This window comes from Phyllostomus discolor, chromosome 1 (assembly GCF_004126475.2).
Source record: "Phyllostomus discolor isolate MPI-MPIP mPhyDis1 chromosome 1, mPhyDis1.pri.v3, whole genome shotgun sequence".
NCBI lineage: Eukaryota > Metazoa > Chordata > Mammalia > Chiroptera > Phyllostomidae > Phyllostomus > Phyllostomus discolor.
In genome coordinates this window covers 58281102-58308436 of record NC_040903.2, presented here as the reverse complement: position 1 = coordinate 58308436, position 27335 = coordinate 58281102, and the positions used below count along the sequence as shown (strand labels likewise).

Below are 27335 nucleotides of genomic sequence, written 5' to 3'. Positions count from 1 at the left end.
GAGAAACCTCAAAAACATTATAAAAGTGGAAAAAGCCATACAAAGGAAGGTTATAGAACTAGGCAGGTAGCTCAGTTGGTTAGAGCATTGTACTAATACACGAAGGTCGCAGGTTTGATCCCTGGTCAGGGCACTTACAAGAACCAACCAATAAATAAATGGAAGAAAAATCAATGTCTCTCTCTCTTTCCCCCTCTTTCTAAATCTATTTTTAATCGACAAAAAAAAGGTTAGTAATGAATGATTCCATTTATATGAAATTATCCATAATAAGTCCCTACAGATAGAAAACAGATTGGTGGTTGCCAAGGACTTAGGAGAGAATGCTGAACAACTGCTTAACAGGCATGGGTTTCCTTTCAGGGGGATGCAGTGTTTGGGAACCACACAGAGGTGGCAGATGCACAACACTGCACATAGGTCCTTTAATTCTGTACTAGCTGCCACTGAATTGTTCACTTTAAAATAGCAAATTTGATGTTATATGGATTCCACCAATGATAGAAATGTTAATGGGACTGATCCATAATGCTGAGTGTATTACCATGTATGGATGCACCCCAATTTGGTTATCTATTCATTACATTGATGAATATTTAGGTTGAATAATCCCATGTTTATTTATATGAATAAAACAGCTATGAACATGCCTGTATAAATATTTTTTCCATACAATGTTTCGTTTATCTTTAGTAAATTCCTATGAGTGCCCTTATCATTTCATAAAATTAAGTGAAAAAAAATACCAAAATGTTAGGTATCAAAAATATAACTGAATCAAAAATGTAAATCAATTACAAATAATAAAGTAATAATGCTTTATCCTTAAGCTCAACAGACTAACACCAACAGGACATGTTCAATTACAAAGATAAAGAAAAAACTTAAAGAACAAGTATTAAATGCTAATTACTACATTAACCAAATTGTATCTAGGAATTGAATTAAGGATTTTTTAGCACTCCTTCCCCTTCAAGGGGACACAGTCATCTTTCTTACAGGTTTTCAAGAGTGAATCATGTGAGAGGAAGGAACTCTCTGAGAAGCCATGGCAGAAATTGAAAGAAAAGTCTAGAACCAGATTGCCTGAGTTCATAGTCCCACACTGCCATTTGCTAGTCATATAAAAACTGTGTGCTTCAGTTTCCTCCCCTAAAAACAGAAGTAATAATATCTGCCTCCTAACCCCAGAAAGTTGTTAAGAGGATTAAATAAATTAATTCATGGAAAGTCTTAGCACACTGCCTGACACAGTGGTAGTAACTGCTACTGCCACCACGCTATCACCATCATTACCATCAACCACCAACATCGTTACCATCATCACTATCACCACCAACCACCACCACCATCATCATCATCATTCCTACTTCATCATCATCATCATCACTACCCCTACTTCCTAAAATATGTTCAAGATGACTTCAGATACCTATGGTTATTCTAAAACATACTAAAAATTTATAAAAATATGCCACTAATGAGAATATTTACCTAACTACCTGAGGAACACAAATAGTTTAAACTATCAATACAGTTAAAAATGGATCCTAAATGGCTCACTCAATAATCCTTTCCAAAGACATCAGAAGAGATCCATGGAACTCAGTTAGTACTGCTGTATTTAGAAGCAATGACGGATGATTCTGATACTGTACCACTACACCGTAGATTTAAACCTGCCCATAATAAAAATATCTTCTCACAACAAATTTTTATGTCCATATTTTAGTGCAATATTAATTTGAGGGAATAGATTTTTAACCTGTTAATGAAAACTAATGGCTTAAAATATACCCACTTTTTTCAGCTTAACAGAATTTACCTCTTCATTAAAACGAAGAACATTTGATTTCTAAACACAGTGGGTACTGTACATGTGATATAAAATGATGAAGTAGGCTAATCAGATTTCTCTCTCAGGAATTTGTACGTATTATAATTAGAGGGGAAGAAAAAAAAGATACAGTAAGGATTGTACCTTATATAAAGTCAGCTCAGGAGAAAATCAAGTATAATAAAAATAAACTGAAAGTCATTTCAATCATCCTACAAATAACAGAGTTTGAGGTTTTATAACATCAAAAGTCAAGATTTTGTGTTGTTACTCTGTATTTAGTAGCTTTCTAGGTCCCAATTCTAGTGTCTGTGGTTCCCTGGGTTTCCTTGACTTGACTTTGATTTTGGAAATGCCCTGTTGGTTTTTAGAATAAACAGATCTTTCCTGAAGTGGTCTGAGGGAGTTTCTAATTCCTGCCACTGAAAGAGATTTGGTTATTAAAAAACTCTAATAGGCTATGGAATTGTTTATTCAGAAAAAAATGCAATTAACAAAATATAAAGTTTTACTACTGAGAAAATTTATAGAATCCCCAGTTGCTTTTTGTTTGTACGATTAAAATGCTTGAATATAAATTTTACAGCCAAAGTAAAAATCCAATAGTCACTTAAGGAGCTAACAAATGACATAACATTTCAGAATAGCAATTTTCAACTTGTGTGCTACAAGAATTTTTAAAGCATGCAATACCTGGATATTTAGTCAGGGGCACTGACCTCTTTTCCCTTAGACTGTCAAAGAAACAAATGACAACAGCCAACACAACAACGGCCAGCCTGTGTGAATGAATCAATGTAACACTTTTTTTTTGGGGGTGGGGGGTCAGGTCAGCAAAAAACATTATTTTTTGATGTGTTGCAGAATTTTAGTAATGAATTTATGTATGCCATGAAATGAAAAAGGTTCAAAATCACTGTTTTAGAACACTGATATATCCCTATGAATAAACACAGAAAATTTTTACTCATGGAAGAATAAAAAAAATAGTAATTATAAACTTTCAATTATTTCTATTTTGATTATGAGTATTTGCTCCAGACATTTAAGAACAACAGGCTGTCAACAAATAGCAATTATCCACAAGCAACTATTATCACCAAAAAATATTTTTCTACCCTACTGGCTTTTTTCTGTTGTAAATGTTATTTGCATTACTGTGCAAAAAACTAACCAAGAGAAATGAAAAAGAAATTTTAAAAAACAAGAAAGTTAAATAGGATATAAGAAACAATGGGAAACTGGGTAAGGAGAAGAATCAGAAAATTAAGTGGCAAAGAGACTCCCCTCTATTGCCAAAAAGAAAGAATACCAAAACAAAACCTTTCCATTGTTTCACAAAATTCTGGCATTTTAAGAGGATCTCTGAAAAGTTTGAATGCACTCCTGGCAATTATTGTCTCTCCAGTGGTTCTCAGCTTTGACTCGGATCATCACACCGGAGGCTGGGATTCTATCTAATTAAAACAAGATTCACATAAAAGGATTTCGTAATTTCAGTATGTTTGAAAATAGATTTTAAAAGATATGAGACCATTAAAAATAATAATGTGTTTCAATTAAAATAATAAATTACATGTAGCCTGTCTCTAAATAGGTTACATTCTGAAACCAGACCTGTTAAGAACTGTGCACAAGTGAGAAGTTTTTCTCACACAGAACGATCCAGTGGTTGGTCAGTTTGGTTAGCACAGTATATTACAGGCGCTATACTTTAGCTCAGCAGGGCTCTGTGCACAAGCTAGAGCAAAGCAGGGCATGCATTTATGGGTACTGTGTATTTTCACCTATTTTAAGTGTATAATGTTTCCATAATGCATAAATTGTGAAACCCCCATTTCAGTAAAGATAATGCTTTCAAGAAGAAACTTTCTATCATTCCATCAAGTTCCCGATGCCCCTGTGCCCTCAGTCCTCAGTACTCTGCTGGTCCTGGGCAATCACTAATCTGCTTTCTGTCACTGTAGATTAGTTTTGTCTCTTCTAGAATTTCTTCTGAATGGAATAATACAATATATACTTTTTGTGCCTTTCACTGGGCACAATATTTTTGAGATTCACTACATTGTATGTATAGGTACTAATAATACTATCTTCTTTTTTGCTGAGTAGTTTTCCCTTTTATGGATATACTACAAATTGTTCACCCATTCACCTGCTGATGAACCTTTGTAATACTGATATAAGACTTAAAACCTAGGAATAGTTATTTTAAGGGTTAAAATGAGAGAAAATAATTTCTTTCAGCACTATCGAAAGTAATCTGAAAGTGTAGGGCCAGGTAGGCCCCTTCATAGTTGTCACTGTTGTGCAAGATGAGCCACTCCTGCGTCACCATCTGTCAGGCACCAGGGTTCAGGATGAAGTCCAAATGTTACTTGGCATGGGTTAGAAATATGCATTATTGAGGAAAGGGAAAATTTACAAAACCAGGATCAGCAAGAGAAAAGAGGCCACAGGTTCTCTATCTTCCCATCATCCTAAAGAACACAGTGTGCTGATGCCCAGACAACCTCCTGGATGCACAGCCTCTACAGTCTCATGCCTATCATGTGTGCATCTTCAGTGGGAGAAATATGCTTCTAATATATGTAGAAGGACATAGTTATAAAACTTTACACAGATGATTATACTAGTATATTCTTGCTAAAAATACATAAATTCAAACTAATGATGAGAAACTATCAGACAAACCCCAACGGAAGGGCATTCTACAAAATACTTGACCTGTACTCTTCAAAAGTATTAGAGACATGAAATACAGGGAAGATGAGACACTGGAGTGACTAAGGGACAGGACAAGTGAATGTGACACAGAATCCTGGGACAGAAAAAGGACACTAGTAGAAACACTGGTAAAAATCCAAATAAAGTCTGTAATTTAGGTAATAGTATCATACCAATGCTAATTTCTTAGCTTTGTTAAGTATACCATGGTTATATAAGTGTTTAACATTAGGGGAAGTATATATGAAAATTCCTTTATACATATTGTGGCAACTTTTTTAAGTCTATAATTACAAGTTTTTAAAATGGGTTTTTTAATTGCATCTAAATTATAACTTAAAAAGTTCATATAAAATTAAAACAAAAGTAAATGTGAGTTAGAATACTAATTGAATAATAATGTCAGAATTACTTTCCTCAAAATCATGACATATTCCCCCCATAAACACTAATATATAATTAACAATAAAATCATCACTTGTTCAAATTATGAGACAATGAATTCATAAAACTTTGAAATCTATAGTAAAAATACTTAATTTCTATGACTATCACTTCTAAGAACTGTTATATATTTTAACTCCAAAAACTGTATAATCTTATTTAGTATTAAAGGACAGAAACAAATGAATAGAAAAATATTCAGAGAAAAAATGAAACTTTTATAGCATACCTCCTCTGTTGCCATTTTCTTCATCCTATGAAATAAAAAACACATATCCATATATGAATACATATTTATAAACCCTTGCTATAAATTGTAGCAAGGCTCAATCCAATTCAAAGTGCCCTCCCCCAAATGTGCCAATTACAATCTCACTAACAGTGCCTTTTGCCAGAATGATGGGTCTTCATAAAGAGAGGCAGGAAGAGTATGGCTGAAACCAACTTAGAAGGAATACATCAGGAGTTCAGTTTCTGACACTGAGTATGGAGACACCCACAGTAAAGGTGTCAAAAGCAGGTAGCTGGACAGATGAATCGACAGCTGGGGAGAGAGAGGGCCAGGCTAGTCATCCCTTACTATACTATCCTTTCAAAAAATGTGCCTTTAGGGTCTATTACAGGACCCAGAACTATCTTTATATAAATTGAGTGGCTCTAAAATGCTATTTATTTAGTTTCTTATATTCCATTTTGAGGTTTATCTATTTGTTACCAGGCTTCACTTATTGTTACCAGGCTGTCCTGCTCCTATTTACCCACTTCTACCTGGGAAATCAGAAAAGCAACTTCGAAAAACTAGTATACAAATACATTTATTCAAACATTTGTTGAGCCCCTTATATGAAAGCTACAACCTACTATAGAAAAAAAAAAAGACATTTAGTAAAGGGCTGATAATTTATTATATAACTTTGACCTTTATTTTGGATGCCCAAATATACAGGGCGGGACAAAAATAGGTTTACATTTGTGAGTAGGCAAAACACAGTTTATTCTTGTGTTACTAGTCATTAATTATTGTATTATTTTCCATATGAATTAAACCTACTTTTGTCCCAGTTGCATATATTTTTTCTGTTTATAAGCTTTGTTCTGAGACTGGTAAGGTTGCTGGCTAAGTGACATAATTAAGACATTATTATATAAATTGCACATTTTCTGAAAGCTATACAATAAATTTTAAAAATCTCCTTTAAAATGAATGAACAAAATTTCATAATTAAAAAGGAAACAATTTCAATACATGTATTTTCCATGTAAAATGTGTAAGACAGACCTATTTGCAAATATACCTCAATTACATAATCTTAGCATTAACCCCTAAGGTTTACTAAGTGATTACTCTATACCAACTCCTGTACTAAGTGTTTTACACATATTATATCATTTAAACAACAAAAAAATCTGTGAGGAAGATGCTGTGATTGTCTGTCAGGTGACTGACCCAAGGTCATGGAGCTATCAAGGGGCAGACATGGGATGCAAACTCAGGCTCTTTTGACTCTGCTGTTAGCAATTATACTGTTACTCAAACTTCTAGAAGTGTTTTCCAATACTGAAATAATAATAATAATGCATTATTAACCTGTGTTTGGTAAAATTCTTATGAAATTATACTAACAATATGTTCATCATGACCAAAAGCTCTTCTTCAAAACAAAACAAAGTAAAAAGACAAAAACAGATTCAGTCTTAATATGGACTTAAAGGACGGGACTCCTAAATTAGCAAGTGCTCTCACAGGTGCCCTAATACATAAGGAATATTATGTTAGACATTGTAGGATAAACAGATTCTCAGGAAATCCAGTTCAGTAAATTTATAGACATTTCAGGAACCCCAAAATGGTAAATTTTAATCCCAAAAGTAGCAATTGTTCATAACTCTTAAAAACTATTCAGCACTTTAAAAAGGTTACCCTTTAAGACTTTTACTGGAAAGATATAATAAAGAGTGTGGTCTCCAGAAGCTATTTAACACTATGTATTAAAAGACAGCCTTGGAGTCATAGAAATTTTGAATTAGAAAGGGTTTTCTAATCTTCTCATTTAATTCCCTCAAATTAAGACGGATATGTAGAAGACAAAAGTAGTTAAGGGGCTTGGCCAAAGTCTCACAACTCTTACAAATATCATTCTTCCTTATACTGTTGTACAACAGCTAAGCATTAGGCATTCATGTTGGCAAGTTAAAATCCTATGTCCACGACTTACTCACTGCGTGACTCAAGCCAGTTTCCAGTTACGTTATATAGGGCTAATAACAAGTGAGGTAACGCTCATAAAGAATGGTAAGGAACACAGAGCACACACGCAGGGTGTCAGCCGCCATTATAATTATCCCACGCTGCCCCTCACTAGCCCATGTTACTATATACAGTGAAGCATATAAGTGTAATTCAGTCTGGTAAGAAGCTATGTTTACATATTCCGGTTTGCCATTATATTACATATCTTAAAGGCAGGTATTATTCTAATCCTAGTAACTTTTTATAACTGCCAGAATATTTTAATCAATGATTTCCTCTGTATTCCTCACCAGCCTTCTAGATAGTAGAAAAATGGCTATAGGATAGAAAAAGTAGAATGGTTCAGAATTAGAAATACTTAAAAAAAAAAAAGATTTGGAGTTAATAACCTTTCAGAGAAAATTAAAATTTCTGTTCTAGAAGGTAGAAAAATACTTAAAGGAATATAATAAAAATGAAAACATAACACCTCTAAGATAGAAAGAATAAGGGGACAATGAGAGAAAGACAAGAAAGAGATAGGCATAGCTTTGTTTTTGTTTTAAGTTACTTTAATTATTTCTCTTACCTTGTATGAAAACTGAATTGCAGACTCTGGAGGATAAACAATAAAATGCCTTAATGTAAAACCAAAACCTTGAGATGTTCTTTTCAACATAACTGTTTTGGGACCTGGCCAGGAGAATGTTTCATCTTCAGATGGTGATACATTTTCACTTTGTTCTTTTCCATCCTTCCTTTTTGATACCTAAAATGAAAAGATACTGAAATGTTAACTACTAACACAATGTAATTCCTCACTTAGAAAAAGTTAAATATAAAAATATAATACCTGAGGGCAGATATGATCTTAATGGAGAAAAAGAACCATATTTTGGTGCAGGAACTATACATATTAGCACAAATGATGCAGAGTATCAAAAACCATTTGTTTTCTAGAAAGGGGTGCTATGAAAAGATAATCAGAAGAAAGAATTCTTGGAAATTAGAAATTCAACAGCTAAAATTTAAATTCAATAGGAGAAATGAAAGATAACACCAAGAAAATCATGTAGAGCACTAAGGACCAAGAAGCTATAAACAAAGAGACATGAAACTCTTACCAAGTAAGAGTACTAGAGCTATTGTTACAAGATAGTTCAATAGCAACAAAGGATATTAGCAAAGATAAGGTCTTCAGGTTCTGAACATATATTTAGAATCCACACAGATTTCCTTCTACTACCTTGGCCTTACCATTCTTTGATCTCCTCTCCTCCAGTCTAGGCTTTTATCTGGTCATGACTGAAAACCATTCATAATCTCAAATCAAGGGTTCCACTATTTATTCCCTCTCACACCCCAACCCCTACAATTCTTCATTCTGAGCTGACCCTACCACCCCATGTCCTCATTTCCCTCTTAAGTCAGCTTTAATTCATTCCTTTGCCATTCTCTAACTTCTTCAAAGTCATCTAACCCTAGATCAATCAATGCCTACTCTGGGCCTGCACCTATGGAGCTGAACAGGAGTGGAGAAAAAAACTAAGCTGTGTTCACTCTAAGTTCATGACCACTAACCTCAAGAGTCATTAGTGTTAACTGTCAATGATAAATCTTTCCAGCCTACTCAAACTCAATGACTAATTCATCCCTTCTCCCCCATTCTCACTTGTAGTTGATGACCCTGCTCTCTACTACACTGAAAAACCCACACAATAAGAGGACAACTTAATGGCCTGTGCATTTACCCACCTGCCTGCAGCTGTGCCCTTGTTCTCCTGTCTCCCCTCCCATTACAATGGCTGAATTTTCCAGCCTTCGAAGACCCCACCACTTGTGCACTACATGCCACTCCCTCTCACTAGTCAAAGATACAATTCCACCAAATCTCCACTCTTTTGTGTCATTTCTTCTTTACTGTATCATTCCCATATATACATACAGCATATATACATTCTGTAAATTCTTTAATCTTAAAATAATCCTCTTGACCATACAGTACTCTCCCAGTTATATGTGTCTGCCTTTCTTTAGAACAGTTACTATCTCTAATTCCTTTTCTCCTATTTTCTCTTAAATTGCTTCAAATCAGGCTTTTGCCTCCACACTCCCTGAAACTGATTTGTGGAGGTGATCTCCACCTAGCTAAAATGAATAGTCAGTTCTCAGTTTTTATCTTTGATTTTAAGTTGGCACAAGGATCACTTCTTCCTTGAAAGACTTTCTCTACTTGACTTCCCACACTGGTTTTCCTCCTGATTCATGGCTCCTTCTTCTCAGTCTCCTTCACTACATCTTCATCTGCTAAATTTCTGATCTTGGATGTACCTAGGACTCAGGTGTCTGGCCTATGTTTTGAAGATTTCATACAGTCTCACGCACTACAGACCATCTATGAACAGATAACTCCTCAGCTGTTACCTGTAGTCCAGACATCTCCCCAATCTAATAGGCATGCCAAACTTAATATGTCTGCCTTGATGCTAAGATTTTGCATTTCCCTAATGGCTAAGGATAAACATCTTTACATGTTCTCAGTTGTCACCACATTATATAATTTTGAATCACAAAGAACATTTAAGATTTAATCAAGATACGTGAACCTTTCATGTTACACCTGAGGAAACTAAGGCCCAGATTACTTAAAGTGATTTATTCAAGATTGACTAGTATCAAGGCAAGAATTAAAATCATGGTTTTATGAATCTGAAACTAGAATATTTCTCCTGTTTTCATCATCTATTCTGCGCTCTGCAGATTTTCCTCCTCCCAACCCATTGCTCTTCGATCTAATTTATTATATTTTTAATTTTTATTTTTCTGCAGGACTCTAATTTTAGCACTATAAAAAATTTCACATGTATTAAACTTATTTCTGATACATTACTATGCCTTGGCCTCCCAGCTCCCAAACACATTCAAGCTTTCCTTCTTCCTTTGAATCGGGTAACTCTCTTGGATCACAGTTCACGCACCAAGTTTCTGAAATGAGCATACTGTGTCTTGCTCTACTAAGTTTTTCACAAAAATGGAGAAGATAGGTTGAATATAAACCAATTTATTTTTCTGCTCCCTGCAAACTAAAATTAAGATTTTTGAATGCAACATGGCTTAGGTGTATCAATTATTCTATCCTCCCTAGAGCATCACACTGAATCCTCTCCAGTCTCCTCACTTTTCCCTACAGGAGAGAAGGGAGGATAATACTTCTTTCTACATAGACAGAAAAGTTGAAAAGAAATATGCATATGTGCCTTCTTCACTCCTTCTACTTACCCACAGAGGCTTTTGACCTACTGGATTTCTAACAAGGACAAATGCAGGCACAAAGGGAAGGGACGCTGCCGTCACAGATTTCTCTACTTGAGAAGACCCCTTAACACATAATTCTCTACACGTCTCACCTTCCCACCAGGAGCACCCATGCATGTACTGACAGCATCAGAGTGCAAGAAGCCATGAAGTGACTGGAGAAATAGCAGTTAAATTCCTGTGGACTAAGAACTGTCATTTGATTCCCTTAAAAATCTTCACAAAAAGTCACTTGGTTGAATAATAACTCAAGGTTAAGAGAAACCGAAATAAAGCATAAAAAGTGACTCCATAATACCTAGATAAAATAACTAGACAAAGCAACTTAAAAGAGGAGTGAGACAACATATACGGGGGAAACACTAATCATACAACAATAAAGGTAACAAAAACCTCACAGAAGGGAATACAAACTGGCATGAGGACCCTTCCGGGAATGTTCTAAAAGTAGATTGCAATGAAAGTCCACAACTGTGTAAATTTACTACAAACCAGTCAAACACACACTTATAATGGGTGAATTTTATGGTATGTAAATTATACTCCAGTAAAGACATAAAAAAAAACTTCTCATAGGTAATAAGTACAAAGTCTAAATGTGAGCCAGAGGTGAAAGACAGGCTAAAGTAAACATGATTTAGGAATACCTGTATGCACAGTACATATATAGCCCCTAAGCTATCTTTTGTAATAATTTGTACTTTAAGTAGAATGGGCATAGACAGCTTCCTTCCTTCCAGGAATCATTCATGAGGGAGGGTAAGAAAGTATACTGTATTCAAACTGAAAGGTTCTACTATTGATTCCATCATGTTCCTAAGATTATGAGCCCTACTCCTATGGATTCTTTCAAAATATTTTGTTATATAATAGCAGTAGTACCAGTCCCTTAAAGTAAGATTTTCTTCCTTATTTTAGGGCCAGATTTTTTCATGGTGATGCAATACCTTTTAAGATGTCATTTCCTGAGAAAACGCAACACAGACTTTGAATGTGTGGGCACTTGGGTTTTTTTTTTTCCTTTTATATAGCTGAATTGTTGAATTATCATAGTTATGACTATTAACTGGCTTGATGTTTTTTCTTCTATTACCTGGGAAGATGGCATGCCCAGGGACGGGTGGAGCCAGAGCATGGACCCTGGAGCCAAACTACCTGGACCTCAATCTTGCTTTTACCAGCTGTGGACCTTGGGCTAGTCCCCGAACACATCTGTGCCTCAGTCCCTCAACTTTACTATGAGGATGATAATTACAGTACATACTTTATGTTTCCTGTAAAGATTAAATCAGTTAAAGTTTGTAAAATGCTTAGAATACTACATTGCATATAGTAAGCACTACATAAAAATTAAATAAAAAAACAAACACCACAGGTCACCAATACTTCAAGGCTTATTTTAAAAATAGATTACGGTAACACTTTTCTTCTCTCAGGACAGCAGTGTATAAAATACAATTTTATCTGAGGAAAGATAAAATCTTGCACATCCATAAAACTTTTTACTAGGTTTCTAGGTATATCATTAATTCTAAGTGAGAAATAGGCTCACAGTGGTTGGGTAATTTCTCAAAAACAAACAAACAAACAAAAAACCCACAACTTATACATGATACAGCTAGCCTAATCTGTCTGTTTTATGCCACATGTGGAAAGGAAATAACACGATTTTTAAACATTTATATATTGTTTATCTTTAAACTACTTTCTCCACAGTCCTAATGCCACAGAGAATTACTCTTACAGCAAATTATTCCTCACATACCGAATTTTTTTAATGTGGCATTTCTCTGCAAAATATTTTAGCACAAGTAGAAATGTGACATTTTTAATAAAAAGGTTTGCTTGTTTGAAATAAAAGGCTCTTGAATATAGTTTTTATGTACCTGGCACTTCTTGACTTTTTCAGCTCCTGTTTATGGAGTCTGTCAAGATCTGGGTGCTTCTTTTGTTGCTGTTTGTTTCTTTTTGGCTATTCCAAGTTGGTAACAATTGGAACTACTTTGACGTAGAATATCTAGATACATTTTTCTAAGAATTAATTCTGATTTTAGTGGATATTTCAATATTTAAAGCATGAAAGATGACCAAAGAAATTCTAACACTCTGATGACTTGAAGTTGAAAATCTAGAAGATTTTAGTCCAAAACATTTCAAATTAAACACGAACTTAGTGTTTAAAAATATAACTGTAAGCCCTGGCCAGTGTGACTTGATTCGAGCGTCCTCCCATAGACAAAAAAGGTCACAGTTTCAATTCCCAGGTCAGGGCACATAACCAGTTTGTGGGTTAGCTTCCTGATCAGGGCACCTACAAAAAGGCAGCCAAGGAATGTTTCTCTCTCACATCAATGCTTTCTCTCTCTGTCCCCCTTCTTGTCTCTCAAAAAGCAATGAAAAAATGTCCTCAGGTGAGGATTTAACAAATACAATACAATAAAATAAAATAATAAAAATATTGATAAAATCCTTAACATCTATGTATATATATGTTTTTATTTTTTAAAGATTTTATTTATTCATTTTTAAAAAAGGGAAGAAAAGGAGAAAGAGAGGGAAACATCAATGTGTGGTCACCTCTCAAGCGCCCCCTACTGGGGACCTGGCCCGCAACCCAGGCATGTGCCCTGACTGGTAATCAAATTGGTGACCTTCTGGTTTGCAAGCCAGCACTTAATCCACTGAGCCACACCAACCATGGCTTAAGTGTATTATTTACTTGGATATTCATTTATAAAATCTTTCATCTAAGTTGACTGCTGATATGGGTCTTTTTGCTGCTGGTGTCTACTTTTTACATATTTTCTTGTAAAGAAGCTAAAAAACCAAGTAATATAATAGTTATTTTCAGAAGCTCCTTGTTTTTTCATACAAATAAAATCTGCTTACTATGAATCAGAGAACAGATTGTATCTTTAAGTTAAAAACAATGATCTCCCTATCCTTTGGGCAGACAGGAGTCTCCAAATTAAGAGTCAAGCATACATTTCAGTTTTGTCTAGCTACCAATGAAATTATGCAGTCCCCTGTGAGCAGACATGAGCAATACTGAGCACGTGTACAGGCTACAGCAGGTCAGACCCATGTCATAAGGTTGTACCCTTTTAAAAAAAAAAGCATTGTAATAATCTAGAAAAACAGAGACTCATCTCATTAAATACATGTGCAATAAATAACTTTCCTAAATCTAAGTAAGTTTTGGATTATCAATGACACCATAATGGAAACTGTTAATAGTTGACTGAATTTCATTAACCTAAACTATAGAGACTATATTATTTCATGGATCTTTTTTTTTTTTTATTTCAATCATTGTTATATTATTTCATGGATCTTTACAGCTAGAAGGAAACCTGGAGCTCATATAAAGCAACTTGATCATTCACCATTTTATAGAATAAAACACTGAGTCTCTGGAGAGGTTAAGTAAGTTGCCAAAAGTTATACAACTATTGGTGACCAAAATATTCATTAGGATCCAAACTGATGTAAGGTAGACCAGAAAGAGAGGTCGGGGCAAATGGAAAGACAATTCATAAAAGATGCTGAAATGCTTTTTTATATGTGCAAAACTATAGGCCTCTATATGCCAACTAAGGTGAAGGCACCCTGTGTCAGACATGAATTATTCACTTACTCACTAGTACTCAATAGACGTAGGCCACCACAGTATGATATTTCCAGGAGAGCAAGGGTGTCCTGATAATAGCTAATCTCTGTCCTATAAGAATCTGCACCCCAGTGAACAGGAAAAAGATGGGGAACTTAAAGATAAAGCATAAAAGGCACTTAGAATTATGGAATCTTAGAAGATTCTTTTTCTTTCCCTTACCTGTCACTGAAAGATAGCTTAAACCAGATATTCAATGTATAAAATATCAAAAATACAGACTGCTGTTTGGGGAGAAAGGCAGGGGAGTATGTACAGAAACCTGCTCCATTCTGCCAGTTTCTCAGCAACTCAAACAGTCTGTTAAAGAGCTTAAAAGTCAGAGATCTAGTTCAACCAATTTATTTTACAAACACAGAAACTAAGGCCCAGAGAGACTTGCTGATGGTCTCATAGCTAATTAGTCACCAAGCTTGGACTAGAACCTACCTTTTCAGTCTCCTGATCCTGGAACTTTTCCACTACACTACACCACTAACAGGCTGGCTTAGCAATTTGGGCATAACAGCTAATGGGTAATGAACCATTACTTTTCCTTTTATTTACATATATATATGATATATATCATATAATGAATGATATACATATATAAAAATATATATGAATGATATATATATATGTTCATTAAAGACAAATCAGAAAACAAAGCTAAGTAAAAAGAAAATAATTTAACTATCTACTATTCTCTCCCTCTAGAGAAAATTGGTATCATTACTTTGGTGTGTGTATATATATATCCACCTAGACTTTTTCATATGCAAACATAAGAGGCCTGTCCAGAAGGTATCCAGCACATAATATAAAAAATAGGGACATTTACTGAAGAAGGTACAAGATACAAGAAATACTGTACATGGGACAATGACACCTCAGTCCCCTTCAAAGTAGGCACGTTGGGATCTCACACAGTTCTCTCAATTGCCATTAGCTGCCCTGTTGTATTTTCCTGAATCTCATCAAGAATCTGAAATTTCTTCCCTTTCAAAGGTGATCTCAGTTTGAGAAAAGCCAGAAGTCACAGGGCACCAAATCTGGGTTGTAGGGGGCTGAGTCACCCAAGTGATTTAACATTTCACCAAAAAATCTCTGCACAAGACATGATACATGGCTTGATGAAGCTGCCAACAATCACCACTAGCCCATAGCTGTGGCCTTCTGAATCATTCAAATGATTTCCGTGAAGGAACGTTCAAGTATAATGCAAAATTGGATAGAGATTCGTTCTCTACTCGGTCAGTCATTTTGAATGCGACCACCACACAGCACACATGCTCACTCAAGGGTGTCTACCACCCCCACTGACTAGTACAGTGAAGCTGTCATTGTTCATGCATGCGCATTTCAGTGCACTCGCCCTGGCTGCCAGGTTACACAGATGTTTGTTGTACAAACCATTCCCGTTATATTAACAATGTTTAGATTTTTTAGACCTTATATACAAATACACAATTTAGAAAAATGCTTTTCTAATCCACTTATTTTTAATATATTAAGAGTGTCTTTGCATGTTAACATAATATACAGCTACACATTAAAGACTGCATGGCATATTATATGAATAAATCATATTTTATTTATTCACTCCTATGTCATTTAGGGATGTATACTGTTCATGAAGCTTTTTTATACTACTGGCACTATTATTATTACAACCACCTTGTAGACCAATCTCTGAAAAACCATAACCAGTTCATTAGCATAAATTCCCAAGAATGGAGTTGTTGGTCAAATAGTTATTTTTTGTTTGTTTTTAGTTTTATACACAAAACTTCAGTTTCATCTATAAAATTGGTAACAAAGTCACAAATGAGAGTGCTATAGCCATATACTAGCCAACATTAGGTAGCTTTTTTTTTTTTTAAGTCTCATTCGAGGACATGTTCACTGATTTTTAGGGGCGGGGGAGAGAGAGATCAATATGAGAGAGAAATATTCATAGGTTGCCTTCCATACGCCTCCCAACTGGGGAGTGAGCCCACGACCTAAGCATGTGCCCTGGCTGGGAACCAAACCAGTGACCTTTTGGTGTAGGGGATGATGGTCCAATCAAGTAAGCCACACTGACCAGAGCATGAGGAGTTATTTTTAAATGTTTACAATTATGCTAGGATGAAAAATGGTTCTTATTATTTTAATTTGTGTTTCATTAGTGAGGCTAAATATCTTTGCATGGAATATCCAATTCTTAAAGATCTATAATATAAATTATACAGAAAAGAACGTACAGATTGTCTCTAGCTAGTTCTTTTTTTCAAGATTTATGTATTTATTTTTAGACACAGGGTGGGGAGGAAGAAGCAAGAAAGTGAAGATGAGAAATATCAACATGAGAGGGAAACATCGATTGGTCACCTCTCACAAGTGCCCCAATGAGGGACTAAACCCACAGCCCTGGCAAGTGACCCAACCAGGAATTGAACCAACAACCTTTTGTTTTGCAGGACAATGCCCAAGCAACTGAGCCATACTGGTCAGAGCTCTCTAGCTCGTTTAAGATAGCATTACAAAAGAGCATGTTGTCACTGGAATTCAGAATACAGTTCTCATACAAAATTATAAATGAGGATTCACAGTATTATCTTAAATCAGTAATAGAAACCAAAGCAAAATCCCTGGGAACTATAAAGAAAACGGAAAATAATGAAGAATTCAGAGGTGACCACCTGGGGAAGCCACCCCCAGGTATGGGAGAACAGACAACAAGCTCCCTCACCCTGCCCGAAGAAGGAGAGTCCAACTGTCTCAAATTCAGATTAGTCTGAGCCCCAGGATGTACCCTAAGTTCAGGTGGAGACATCAGAGCAGGTCCATGTCAAGCAAAGACAAATGACATAAAGTGAGCTAATAACATCCACAGTCCCTAGGGGAAGACACGGCTTGGAGATGGAGCAACTCAGCTGCAATCCAATTGCTAATGTGGTAATGCATTGTCCACTTATGCCCTTTCAAATACACACTGTCTCCAGGCTGAACTCAATTGTGTTTTATTTGTTCCCAAATCCCAGCTAAATAAAAAATTCCCAATGCAGGGGGTCCTTATTTTATAATATGTTCAAGAAAAGTTATGATTAAATATCAAAAAGTATTTTATACACATTTTAAAGGCATTGTGATGCTTCCTATTTAAAGTAACCCTGGGATAAAGCCATTTGAAAAACAATAAATTACTTTAATTATGCCATAATTTATGCCTTATGAATACATGGCCTTTCCACATAATGTATTTCTGCTAACTACATTTATAAACTGGATTATTTTAATAAATAATATTTTTACTTAGAGAAAGTGCTTTAATTGATTAAAACACAGAAATGATTCGAAATATATCAGAAAAGTAAAGCTATAACAATTAGAAACCTCTAAAATCATTCATGAGTGCAAACTGTTATGATTTTAACATAAGCACAAATATGCCAGATATATATTATACAAGGAGGTTCTTAAAGTATTATAAAGTACATATAATACTCATAAAAACACAAATCAAACATACCATAAATTTTGCTAAAAATTTATAAGTTAGAAGTAAGAAACATTAATCATTCAGATCAGACTGAACAGCCAAAGGGAATTAGATATTTTTTAAAAGGGCTTTTTACATTCCTTTACTCTTTTGCTTTGGTTTTAGTGAAAATGTTCACGGTTTCATGGCATGCCATGAGAAATTTCTTTAAACACTAGCTGGCTGGATCAACTCCCAAATAAATTTCCAGATTTTTGTTAATGATATTGTTGTTGTAGGAGTAAGTCAAATTTTCATTAAATAAATATAATTTCCATAGGAAGAAACAAGAGTTCCTCTTCTTATAAATTAGTCTTATTATTTTTTAAATTTGATTTCTCTATGCCCATTTTAGCATAGCTGTTCTACTCACTCTCTGGGTCTTCTATATTTAAAAATCTATATATTCAAGTAGATGTCATCATTGCAGAAAATATTTAGTAAGTAGTCCTTAAGGACTTCTGAGTACTTTGGTATATAGCAATGATATATAGCAATGTACCACTAAAACTTCATTTTTTCTAAGCTCTCTACAAATATGCATGGTAATACCCTAGTCAGGATCTAAACATTAGGATTATAGCCTGAGTTAAGCTCCTTTCATCTCCAGGACCTAAAAAGCACCATTTTCCCTCATCCCTATGGATAGGCCATAATCACCAAATTCATAAAATATTGTGACTGACCACCATTATTTACAGTAAGCTTAACATAAATTCCCATTCCCTCCTGCGCAGCAAGAGTTAATACAGAAGGCCTAAGACTGCTGTCTTTAGAAAGGTCTGCTTACAAGGTTGGTCCTTGGTTGGCATCTAGGAACTTGGATTTCTGGATGGTTCTCACTAGTTCCTCCAAGTGGCTCAGTGTGTATAAACTGTTAATGTGGTTTATGCTGAACACCCGCTTTCCTTGTGGGAGTCTGGAATTTGGGTCCATGCTAGTCAGAAAGTGCTTTCATGATCAGCTCCCAATAAAAACATGTCCAATGAGCTTCACTGGTGGATATTACACATGCTGTCACAATTTGTTGGAGGAATTTGTTGCTAGAGGAATTAAGTGCATCCTGAAAGCTTGGGCATGGTTTTTGTTTTGTTTTGTTTTGTTTTTTAGTTTTGTCCCATACTCCTCTTCCCTTTACGGACTCTGCTTTGTATCCTTTGCTGTAATGAAGCATAGTTGTGAATACTACTACATGCTGAGTCCTTCAAGTCCTGTCAGCAAATTGTTGAACCAGGGGGTCGTTTGGGGGCTCTCCAACACAACTCCCAATTCTGAAATGGATTATATTCAATCACAACTGTAGGAAAACAAAAGAAGAAAGAGAATACTGATCCCTGCCTTCTGATATTCATGACTATGTACAATCTCCTCCACTGAGTGTGGGCTGGACCTGGCGATTTCTTTCTTGTGAATGGAATTCGGCAAATGCGATGGGATGTCACTTTCAAGATTAGATAACAAAAGACTGTGATGCCTGTCTTGTCCACACTATGGCCCTTTTACCTTGCTCCTGCTTATGAAATAAGCTGCCATGTAGTGAACTGCCTTCTGGAGAGGCCCCTGGGACAAGAAGTGAGGGCAGACAACAGCCAGCAAATCACGGAGGCCCTTGGCCCAGCCACCTGTGAGGAACAAATCCCACCAAAAACCACATCAGTGATTGGGGAAGCAGATCCTTCCCAGGCAAGTCCTGAGGTGACTGAAGGAAGCTACAGGTGACCCCAGAGCGCAGCACCGTGCGACGATCTGAACCAGAGGACCCAGTGAGGCCACACCTGGATTTTCTGACCTGCAGAAACTATGAGATAACAAATGTTATCGTTTTATGTCACTACTATTCTGCAACAGATTACTAACATACTCTATCACCTAAACCAGCTAACAAGGCCAGACAACATATGAAACAATGGTTTCCAAACACTGGACATCACACAACAAAAGACAGTGATCTTAAAAAACAAACAAATAAACAAACAAACAAACAGGTAGGCCGTGCTGCCCTAGCCTACTAGACAGAGTTTCAAGACCATGGTGCAGAGAAGGGCACTCAGGCAGGGCCCTGTGGTCTCCCTAAAGTTCAATGAGGCAAAGGTGGCTAGAGTTCACAGGGAAGAGTAGGTAGAAGAACTAGAGAGAGGAAAGCAGCCCCGAGAGGGAGCTCTGGACATGTGCAGAGGGGCCTCCCCATTCACCCGATAAGCCTGAGGGGAAAGAATCTTCAAAAGAATCATGGGACCGATCCCAGAAACTCACACAGGCCAGGGACAGTGCCTGTTTTCTGTTTTCTACCAGTCAGAGTGGGGAAAACCTCCTAATCAGTGGAGGATCAGGTAAAACATTCTGAAGTCTACTGCCTCACTAATGGGGCAAATTTAGCATTAGACTATAAGCTGCTCTGGTCTCATTCAATAAAGTGAGCCTCCATATTCTCCTAAACACAAGACGCAAAAAAAAAAAAAAAAAAAAAAAGAGGAAGAAGAAGGAAGAAGGAAGGAGGAGGAGGAAAGGAATTATATTCAAAAGAAATGCAGGGCAACATACATACCAGTAAATGGAAAGTGCATCTGGGAATGATTCTGTGGGTGTTCGATGAGGGTAGAGAACAGAGCTGAGGGAACGTTGAGACGCGGCACTCACTTCACACAGGGTTTAATGGTGAGGCTAGGACTAAGACAGGAAAGGCTCAAACACACCACCAGGCTCTAGGAAGCCTGGAGAAAGTGAGATCCATATTAAATGATGTACAGATGCCAGACTCTGCTGGAAGAGACATATCTAAAAGCTAAGAGAACTGGACTTCCATTCAAGATGGTGGCATTGGTAAACATAGTTCCCCTTCTTGCTTAACAACATCAAAATCAAAATCACAACTAAACTACAAAACAACCATTATTCAGAACTGCCAGAAGGAGCCGAATGGAAGTCCTACAGCTACGGATTTAAAGAAGAAACCACACAGAGACCCGTAAGAGGGGCCAAAATGTGTAACAAGCTGGTCCCAAACCCATGTGTGGGAATAAGAATTGGGAGAAATATTTTGGGAGCGAGGGGTCTCAATGCCACACCAGCACCCACCCTCCCAGCCCAGGGTTCCAGTGCCAGGAAGATTAGTCTCCATAACTTCTGACTGTAAAAACCAGTGGGGACTGAGGCGGCGAAAGACACACTGATAGAGCCCCAGGCAGTTCCTCTTAAAGGGCCCGTACACAAACTTGCTCAGACTCATTCCCTCTGAGCTCTAGCAGAGGGGCAGCAGACTGAAAGGCAACAGAGACATATGAGGGGAACTGAAGGGTCCAAAATCAGGGCAAGACCTGGGGTGCAGCCTCTACCCCAATAAAAGTGCAGGCAGAGGCCACCATTCCTTTTCTGAGCCCTCCCCCAACAGAGTGGGTAGGCGGGTGCCATATCTGAGTCTCCATCAATCTGGCTCACACTGTTTGCTCACCCTGGTGATTACCTGAAGCTCTGCCCCACCCAAACTGTTTGCAGTGGCTTTTCTGTAAGAAATGCTTGAATTGGCTGATGCTTCAGATTTTCCTACTTTCTCAGACAAGCAGCATCTGGCTTCAGTGCACCCCATACCTAATGCTAAGTGGCCCCAGGCCTGGCCCTAGCAGCAATTGGCCTTGGTTCACAGCTGGGACTTGCTTACGCACCTCCAAGCCCAGCACAACAGCAGCCAACTGCAGATTGCTTTGTAGCTTATGCCAGGTGGCCCCAAACAGAACACAGGCAGGGGCTGTCCTTGGCTTGCATCTCCCGGGAGACTCTAGGGCCTACGCGCCAGGTGGACAGTTATAGACCATGTCAAATCAACCACTACCATAACTGATACACTCAAGGGGTGGACTAAGCAGGCACCAGAGCCCTGCTGAAGTAAGTCCTACTCTGTGGAGTGGACTGCTGCACAGCCAATCCTCCATGGTGTTCAATGGTTACATCCAGGCCTTGCAGCAGATCCAGCCTGGGTAAATCCCTCCCACTGACCTGTCAACAGAAATCAAGGCTCAATCACAAGACAAGGGTGTATACAGCTACATGGTAGGCACACCTCGACTATCCAGTTTGGGTGATAGGGGGGGCTGTGCCACGGGACCATACAGGACAGTTACTACAATAGGCCACTCTTCTAAGCCTGGTAGTTGTAGCAGCTCTACCTAATGCATATAAACAAACACAGAGAGGCTGACAAAATGAGGACACAAAGAAACATGCCCCAAATGAAAGAAGAGAACACAACTCCAGAAAAAGAACTAAACAAAATGGAGACAAGCAATCTACTAGAAGCAGAGTTCAAAATACTGATTATAAAGATGCTCAGTGAACTTAGTGAGAACTTCAACAGCATAAAAAGGGACTTGGAAACCATAAAAAAGAACCAGTCAGAGAACTACTAAACTGAACTGAAATGAAGAACAAGTTACACGGAATCGATAGTATAGTAGATGAAGCTGAGAATCAAATCAGTGATTTAGAACATAAGGAAACAAAAACACCAAATCAGAACAACAAGGAAAAAACTGAGTCCCTGGCTGGTGTGGCTCAGTGGTTGAGTGCCAGCCTGTGAATCCAAGGGTTGCCAGTTCAATTTCCAGTCTAGGGCACATGCCTGGGTTGCAGACCCTAGCAGGAGATGCGTGAGAGGCAACCACACATTGATGTTTCTCTCCCTCTTTTTCTCCCTCTTCTCCTCTCTCTAAAAACAAATAAATAAAACCTTAAAAAAATTAGGACAGTGTAAGGAGCTTCTCAAGCATACCAACATTTTTATCATGGGCTTGCTGAAAGGAGAAGAGAGACAGCAAGAAATCGAAAACCTATTTGAAAAAATGACAGAAAACTTCCCTAATTTGGTGAAGGAAATAGACATACAAGTCCAGGATGCTCAGAGAGTCCCAAACAAGATGAACCCAAGTGGCCCACACCAAGACACATCATAATTAAAATGCCAAAGATTAAAGACAAAGAGAGAATCTTAAAAGCAGCAGGAAAAAAAGCAGCTGGTTACCTACAAGGGAGCTCCCATAAGACTACCAGCTGTTTTCTCAGAAGAAATTCTATAGGCTAGAAGGTACTAGCAAGAAATGCTCAAAACAATGAAAAGCAAGGACCTACAACCAAGATTACTCTACTGAACATAGATATCACTTAGAATTATAGGACAGATAAAGAGCTTCCAAGATAAGAAAAAGTTAAAGGAGTTCATTGCCCCCAAACCAACATTATATGAAATGTTAAAGGGTGTTCTTTAAGAAGAGAAAGATAAAAAAAATATGAACAATAAAATGGCAATAAGTACATACCTATCAAAAATTGAATGTAAAAAAACAAAATAAATGAACAAGCAGAACAAAAACAGAATCACAGATACAGAGAACATTTTGACGGTGCCAGATGGAATGGATTTGGGGAGGAGGGGATGGACAAAAAAGGAGAAGGGACTAAGAAGTACAAATTGGTTATTACAGAATAGTGATAGGGATATAGAATACAGCATGGGGAATATAGTAGCCAAAGAATATATGTATGGCCCATGGACGTGGACAACAGTGGGTATGTCCTGATCTAGTGGGGGTATCTAAATGAAGGGGACCCAAGGCGGAAAAATTGGGACAACTGTAATAGCACATACAATGAAAATAATTTCTAAAAGAATAATAAATAAAGGCTGAGAGAACTGAGCATGTTAGAATGCATCTAATATAACAGTCCAAAAACCCAACCTGCTCTGTTCCTCAGGGGGGCCGAGGACACTCCATTTACAGATGCAATACAGAGAGTCCTGATGCAGGTTGATCAGAGAAGCCTAGTGCTGTCTGTCCCCTTTAAGCCAGAACTGACAAGGAATACTGCTACAGATTCAGGCTTCTTGAGAAGCAATGAGGATGTTAGCAGAGGCCAGCCAGCAGTATTTAACATTCAGAGTCAAGGTAGAGAAATTTGACTATCAAAATCGGAGTGGGTTCCAGGGTGCCTGGCCCAGAATCATAGATATGGGCACTAAAACATGTTGTTGCTAGGGACAGTCCATCGCTGGTGCTCAACTGTCCCTAGGGAAGGCAGGTATAATGTTCCAGAACAGACATCTCATTAAGCCAAGGGAAACTGTCTAGAGGAGGGGGCAGCTGGAGCTGCCAGCTGCTGGGAGAGGGGTGGAATGGCCTTGCAAAGTGGATTTGGGCAAAGGGGCGAGAGAAGGTGTGGGGACAACAGGGGCAAATAAAGGGATGCCTTCGCACAAGAGGAAAAGAAAAAAGACCCTACTTTGGCTTTCCATTTCCTTACCTTTTGCCTAGCTGGCTCTTTCTGCCCACTTGCCTATCCCACCTTTTCTTCTCTCACTACTCCTTTTATCCCCTCTCGGTCCACATTTTCTCCAGTGCTCCCTAAAAGGGCCACCAATTTAAAGTATGCTTTTTTCACATTTTGAATACAGCTTTATAATTCTAATTTTTGAAGCTGATCAGCTAAATGCTAAATTCTTCAACTAAGAGGCAAAATCATTTGAAAGCAAAATTTATACATTTTGGGGGGAAATTCTAAGCATTTTGTTGATAAAGCTAGTAAATTCTGTTGCTCTCACATTTGTTTATGTTTGAACATTCTTGGGAAAATTAGGTACTGCATACTTCAATGCACTTACTATAAAGATTGTATTAAATGATGTATTTTCACACTCATCCTCTAGAAAAAAGTCAGTAGAAATCATATCCTACGTAAGTGATTTTCCTCATCAGTCAAATAAACATGGTATAACACAGGAGTTAAAATGTCATTCCTCAAGTACACTGTGGTATTTAAGACACGATCTGCTTTTCTCAGAAACACTCTTTATTAGAACTGCAGGAAAGATGAACTGGAAGTAACCTAGCCAGTTAATAGGTAAGAACACTTAAACCCAGAGAAGTCACAAAATTGTTCAGAATCACACTACCTAACAGTGCCAGAACAGATGTGTATGCAAGGGCCTCTATGCTTAGTCAAGACTCTTTCCACAAAACCATCACACTTCTCAAGTAAATTGTTTTCCCCAAAGCTGGGGAGGAGGTGACATTCAAAAGCTACTATTTTAAATGCTCTTCTCCTAACAATAAGTCCAAGTATCAAGAAGTCAAAACAGATTGGGTTTGCCATTCTATTCATCTGCATATCCTTTATTCTGTTCTTTTGTGATCTGCCTCTTCAGATATTTCCATTTTGTCTTTCTTATTCATTTAACCCTGATTTCACCGATCAACCAGAGCCCCTAGGTAGAATATCAAGGTTAGTCACTGAGCCCTAAATTACAGATCCAGAGCAGTTTGGTGTTAACCATCAATAAGAACTAGATAGTAAACTAAGTATTAGCCATTCAAATTAACCACTTTTCAGAACAAAAGCAATTACACATTGTTAAAAGACATTAATGATGCTACTTTTTAAACTATTTCAATGTGAGAATAAATTAATTCAGTCAAGTTGCAGAATACAAAATCAATATATAGAAGTCTGTTGTGTTTCTATACACTAATAACAAACTAGCATAAAGAGATTAAGAAAGTTACCCCAATTACAATTACATCAAAAAAGTAAAATATTTAGGAATAAATTTAACCAGGAGGTGAAAGACTCACACACTGAAAACTATAGGACACTGATGAAAGAAACTAAAAAAGACACAAATAAATAGAGAGATATTCCATGTTCTTGGATGAGAAGACTTAGTATTACTAAAATGTCCATACCACTCAAAGCAATATGCAAATTCAACGCAATCCTTATCAAAATTCCAATGCAATTTTTCACAGAAATAGAACAATAATTCTAAAATATGTATAGAGCCACAAAAGATCCCCTAATAGCCAAAGCACTCTTGAGAAACAACAAAGCTGGAGGCATCAGGACCACTGATTTGAAATTACATTACAAAGCTATGCAGTAGTCAAAACAGTATGGTACTGGCATAAAAAGACTCACTGGAACAGAACAGAAAGCCCAGAAATAAACCCAAGAATATATGGCCAATAGAGTCACAACAAAGGAGCCAAGAGTATACAATGGGGAAAGAACAGTCTATTCAATAAATGGTGTTGGAAAAACTGGACAGCCACATGTAAAAGAATGAAACTGGATCACTATCTCATACCACACTCAAAATTAAATAGATTAAAGACTTGAATGTAAGACCTAAAACCACAAATCTCCTAGAAGAAAACATAGGCTGGAAGCTGCTTGACATCAGTCTTGGTGATAGATTTTTGGATTTGACAACAAAAGCAAAGGCAACAAAATCATAAATAAACAAGTGGGACTACATCAAACTAAAAAGCATCTACACAGCAAAGGAAACCACCAATAAAATGAAAGGGCAAGCCACTGAATGAGGAGAAAATATTTGCAAATCATGTATCACACAGAGTTAAAAATCCAAAATACATAAAGAACTTATACAAAGCAACAGCAAAAAATAACAACCCAAGTGAAAATGAACAGAGGATCTGAAGAGACATTTTTCTGAAAAGGACATACAGGTGATGAAAAGGCACATAAAAAAATGTTCAACATTAGTAATTACCAGGGAAATGCAAATCAAAATCACCATGAGCTGTCACCTCATGCCTGTTAAAATGGCTATTATGAAAAAGATGAGAGACAAACATTGGTGAGGATGTGGAGACAAGGGAACCTCTGTGCACTGTTGGTGGGAATGTAAATTGCTGCAGCCACTATGGAAACAATAGAAGGTTCCTCAGAAAATTAAAAATAGAACTACCATATGATCCAGGCTTCCACTTCTGGGTATTTATCCAAAGAAAACAAAAAAATAACTGGAAAAGATATATGCACCCCTATGTTCACTGCAGCATTACTTATAATAGCCTAGATGTGGAAACAACCTAAGTGTCCATCAATACATGAATAAAGAAGACGTAGTACACATATACAACAGAATATTATTCAACCATAAAAAAGAATGGAGGACTCCCAGCCAAGATGGAGGCATAGGCAGATACGGTTTGCTTCCTCACAAAACCAAAAGGACAACCAATTTAGTAACAAAAACTAACCAGAACTGCCAGAAAATCCAATTGTATGGAAGTCTGACAACCAAGAAGCTAAAAAAAATTCATCCAGACTGCACCACAACACAGCGAAGCAGGTTACCCCACCCAGCTGAATACCTAAGGCTCCACCCTTCACAACGTAACAGGTGTGCCAAGACAAAGAAAAATGGCCCAAGTGAAATAACAGCTCAAAACCCCAGAAAAAGAACTACGGGACAAAGATAGATAACCTATCAGATGCAGAGTTCAAAACACTGGTAATCAGGATGCTCACAGAAATTATTGGGTATGGTGCAAAATAAAGGAAGAGGTGAAAGCGATACAAAGTGAAATAAAGAAAAATATACAGGGAACCAACAGTGAAGAGAAGGAAACCAGGAATCAAATCAACGGTTTGGGGAAGGAGGAAGAAATAAACAGTCAACCAGAACAGAATGAAGAAAAAAAGAATTCAAAAAACTGAGGAGAGGTGTAGGAACCTCTGGGACAACTTTAAACGTTCCAACATCTGAATCATAAAGGTGCCGAAGGAGAAGAGGAAGAGCAAGAAACTGAACACTTAT

At 37.1% G+C, this 27335-nt stretch overlaps 1 protein-coding gene across 6 annotated transcripts in view; it reads right to left on the bottom strand.

Annotated features, from left to right (window-relative positions):
* The window catches only part of ARHGAP21 (Rho GTPase activating protein 21), a 133272-nt gene that overhangs the window by 73078 nt on the left and 32859 nt on the right, over positions 1 to 27335 (bottom strand). For all 6 annotated transcript variants that reach the window (XM_028505397.2, XM_036023163.1, XM_028505400.2 and 3 more), the window contains exons 2-3: positions 7828 to 8007; positions 5238 to 5262 (exon numbers count right to left, since the gene is read on the bottom strand). In XM_028505397.2, the coding sequence (XP_028361198.1) occupies positions 5238 to 5262; positions 7828 to 8007 (205 nt within the window). The remainder of the gene's footprint in view (positions 1 to 5237; positions 5263 to 7827; positions 8008 to 27335) is intronic.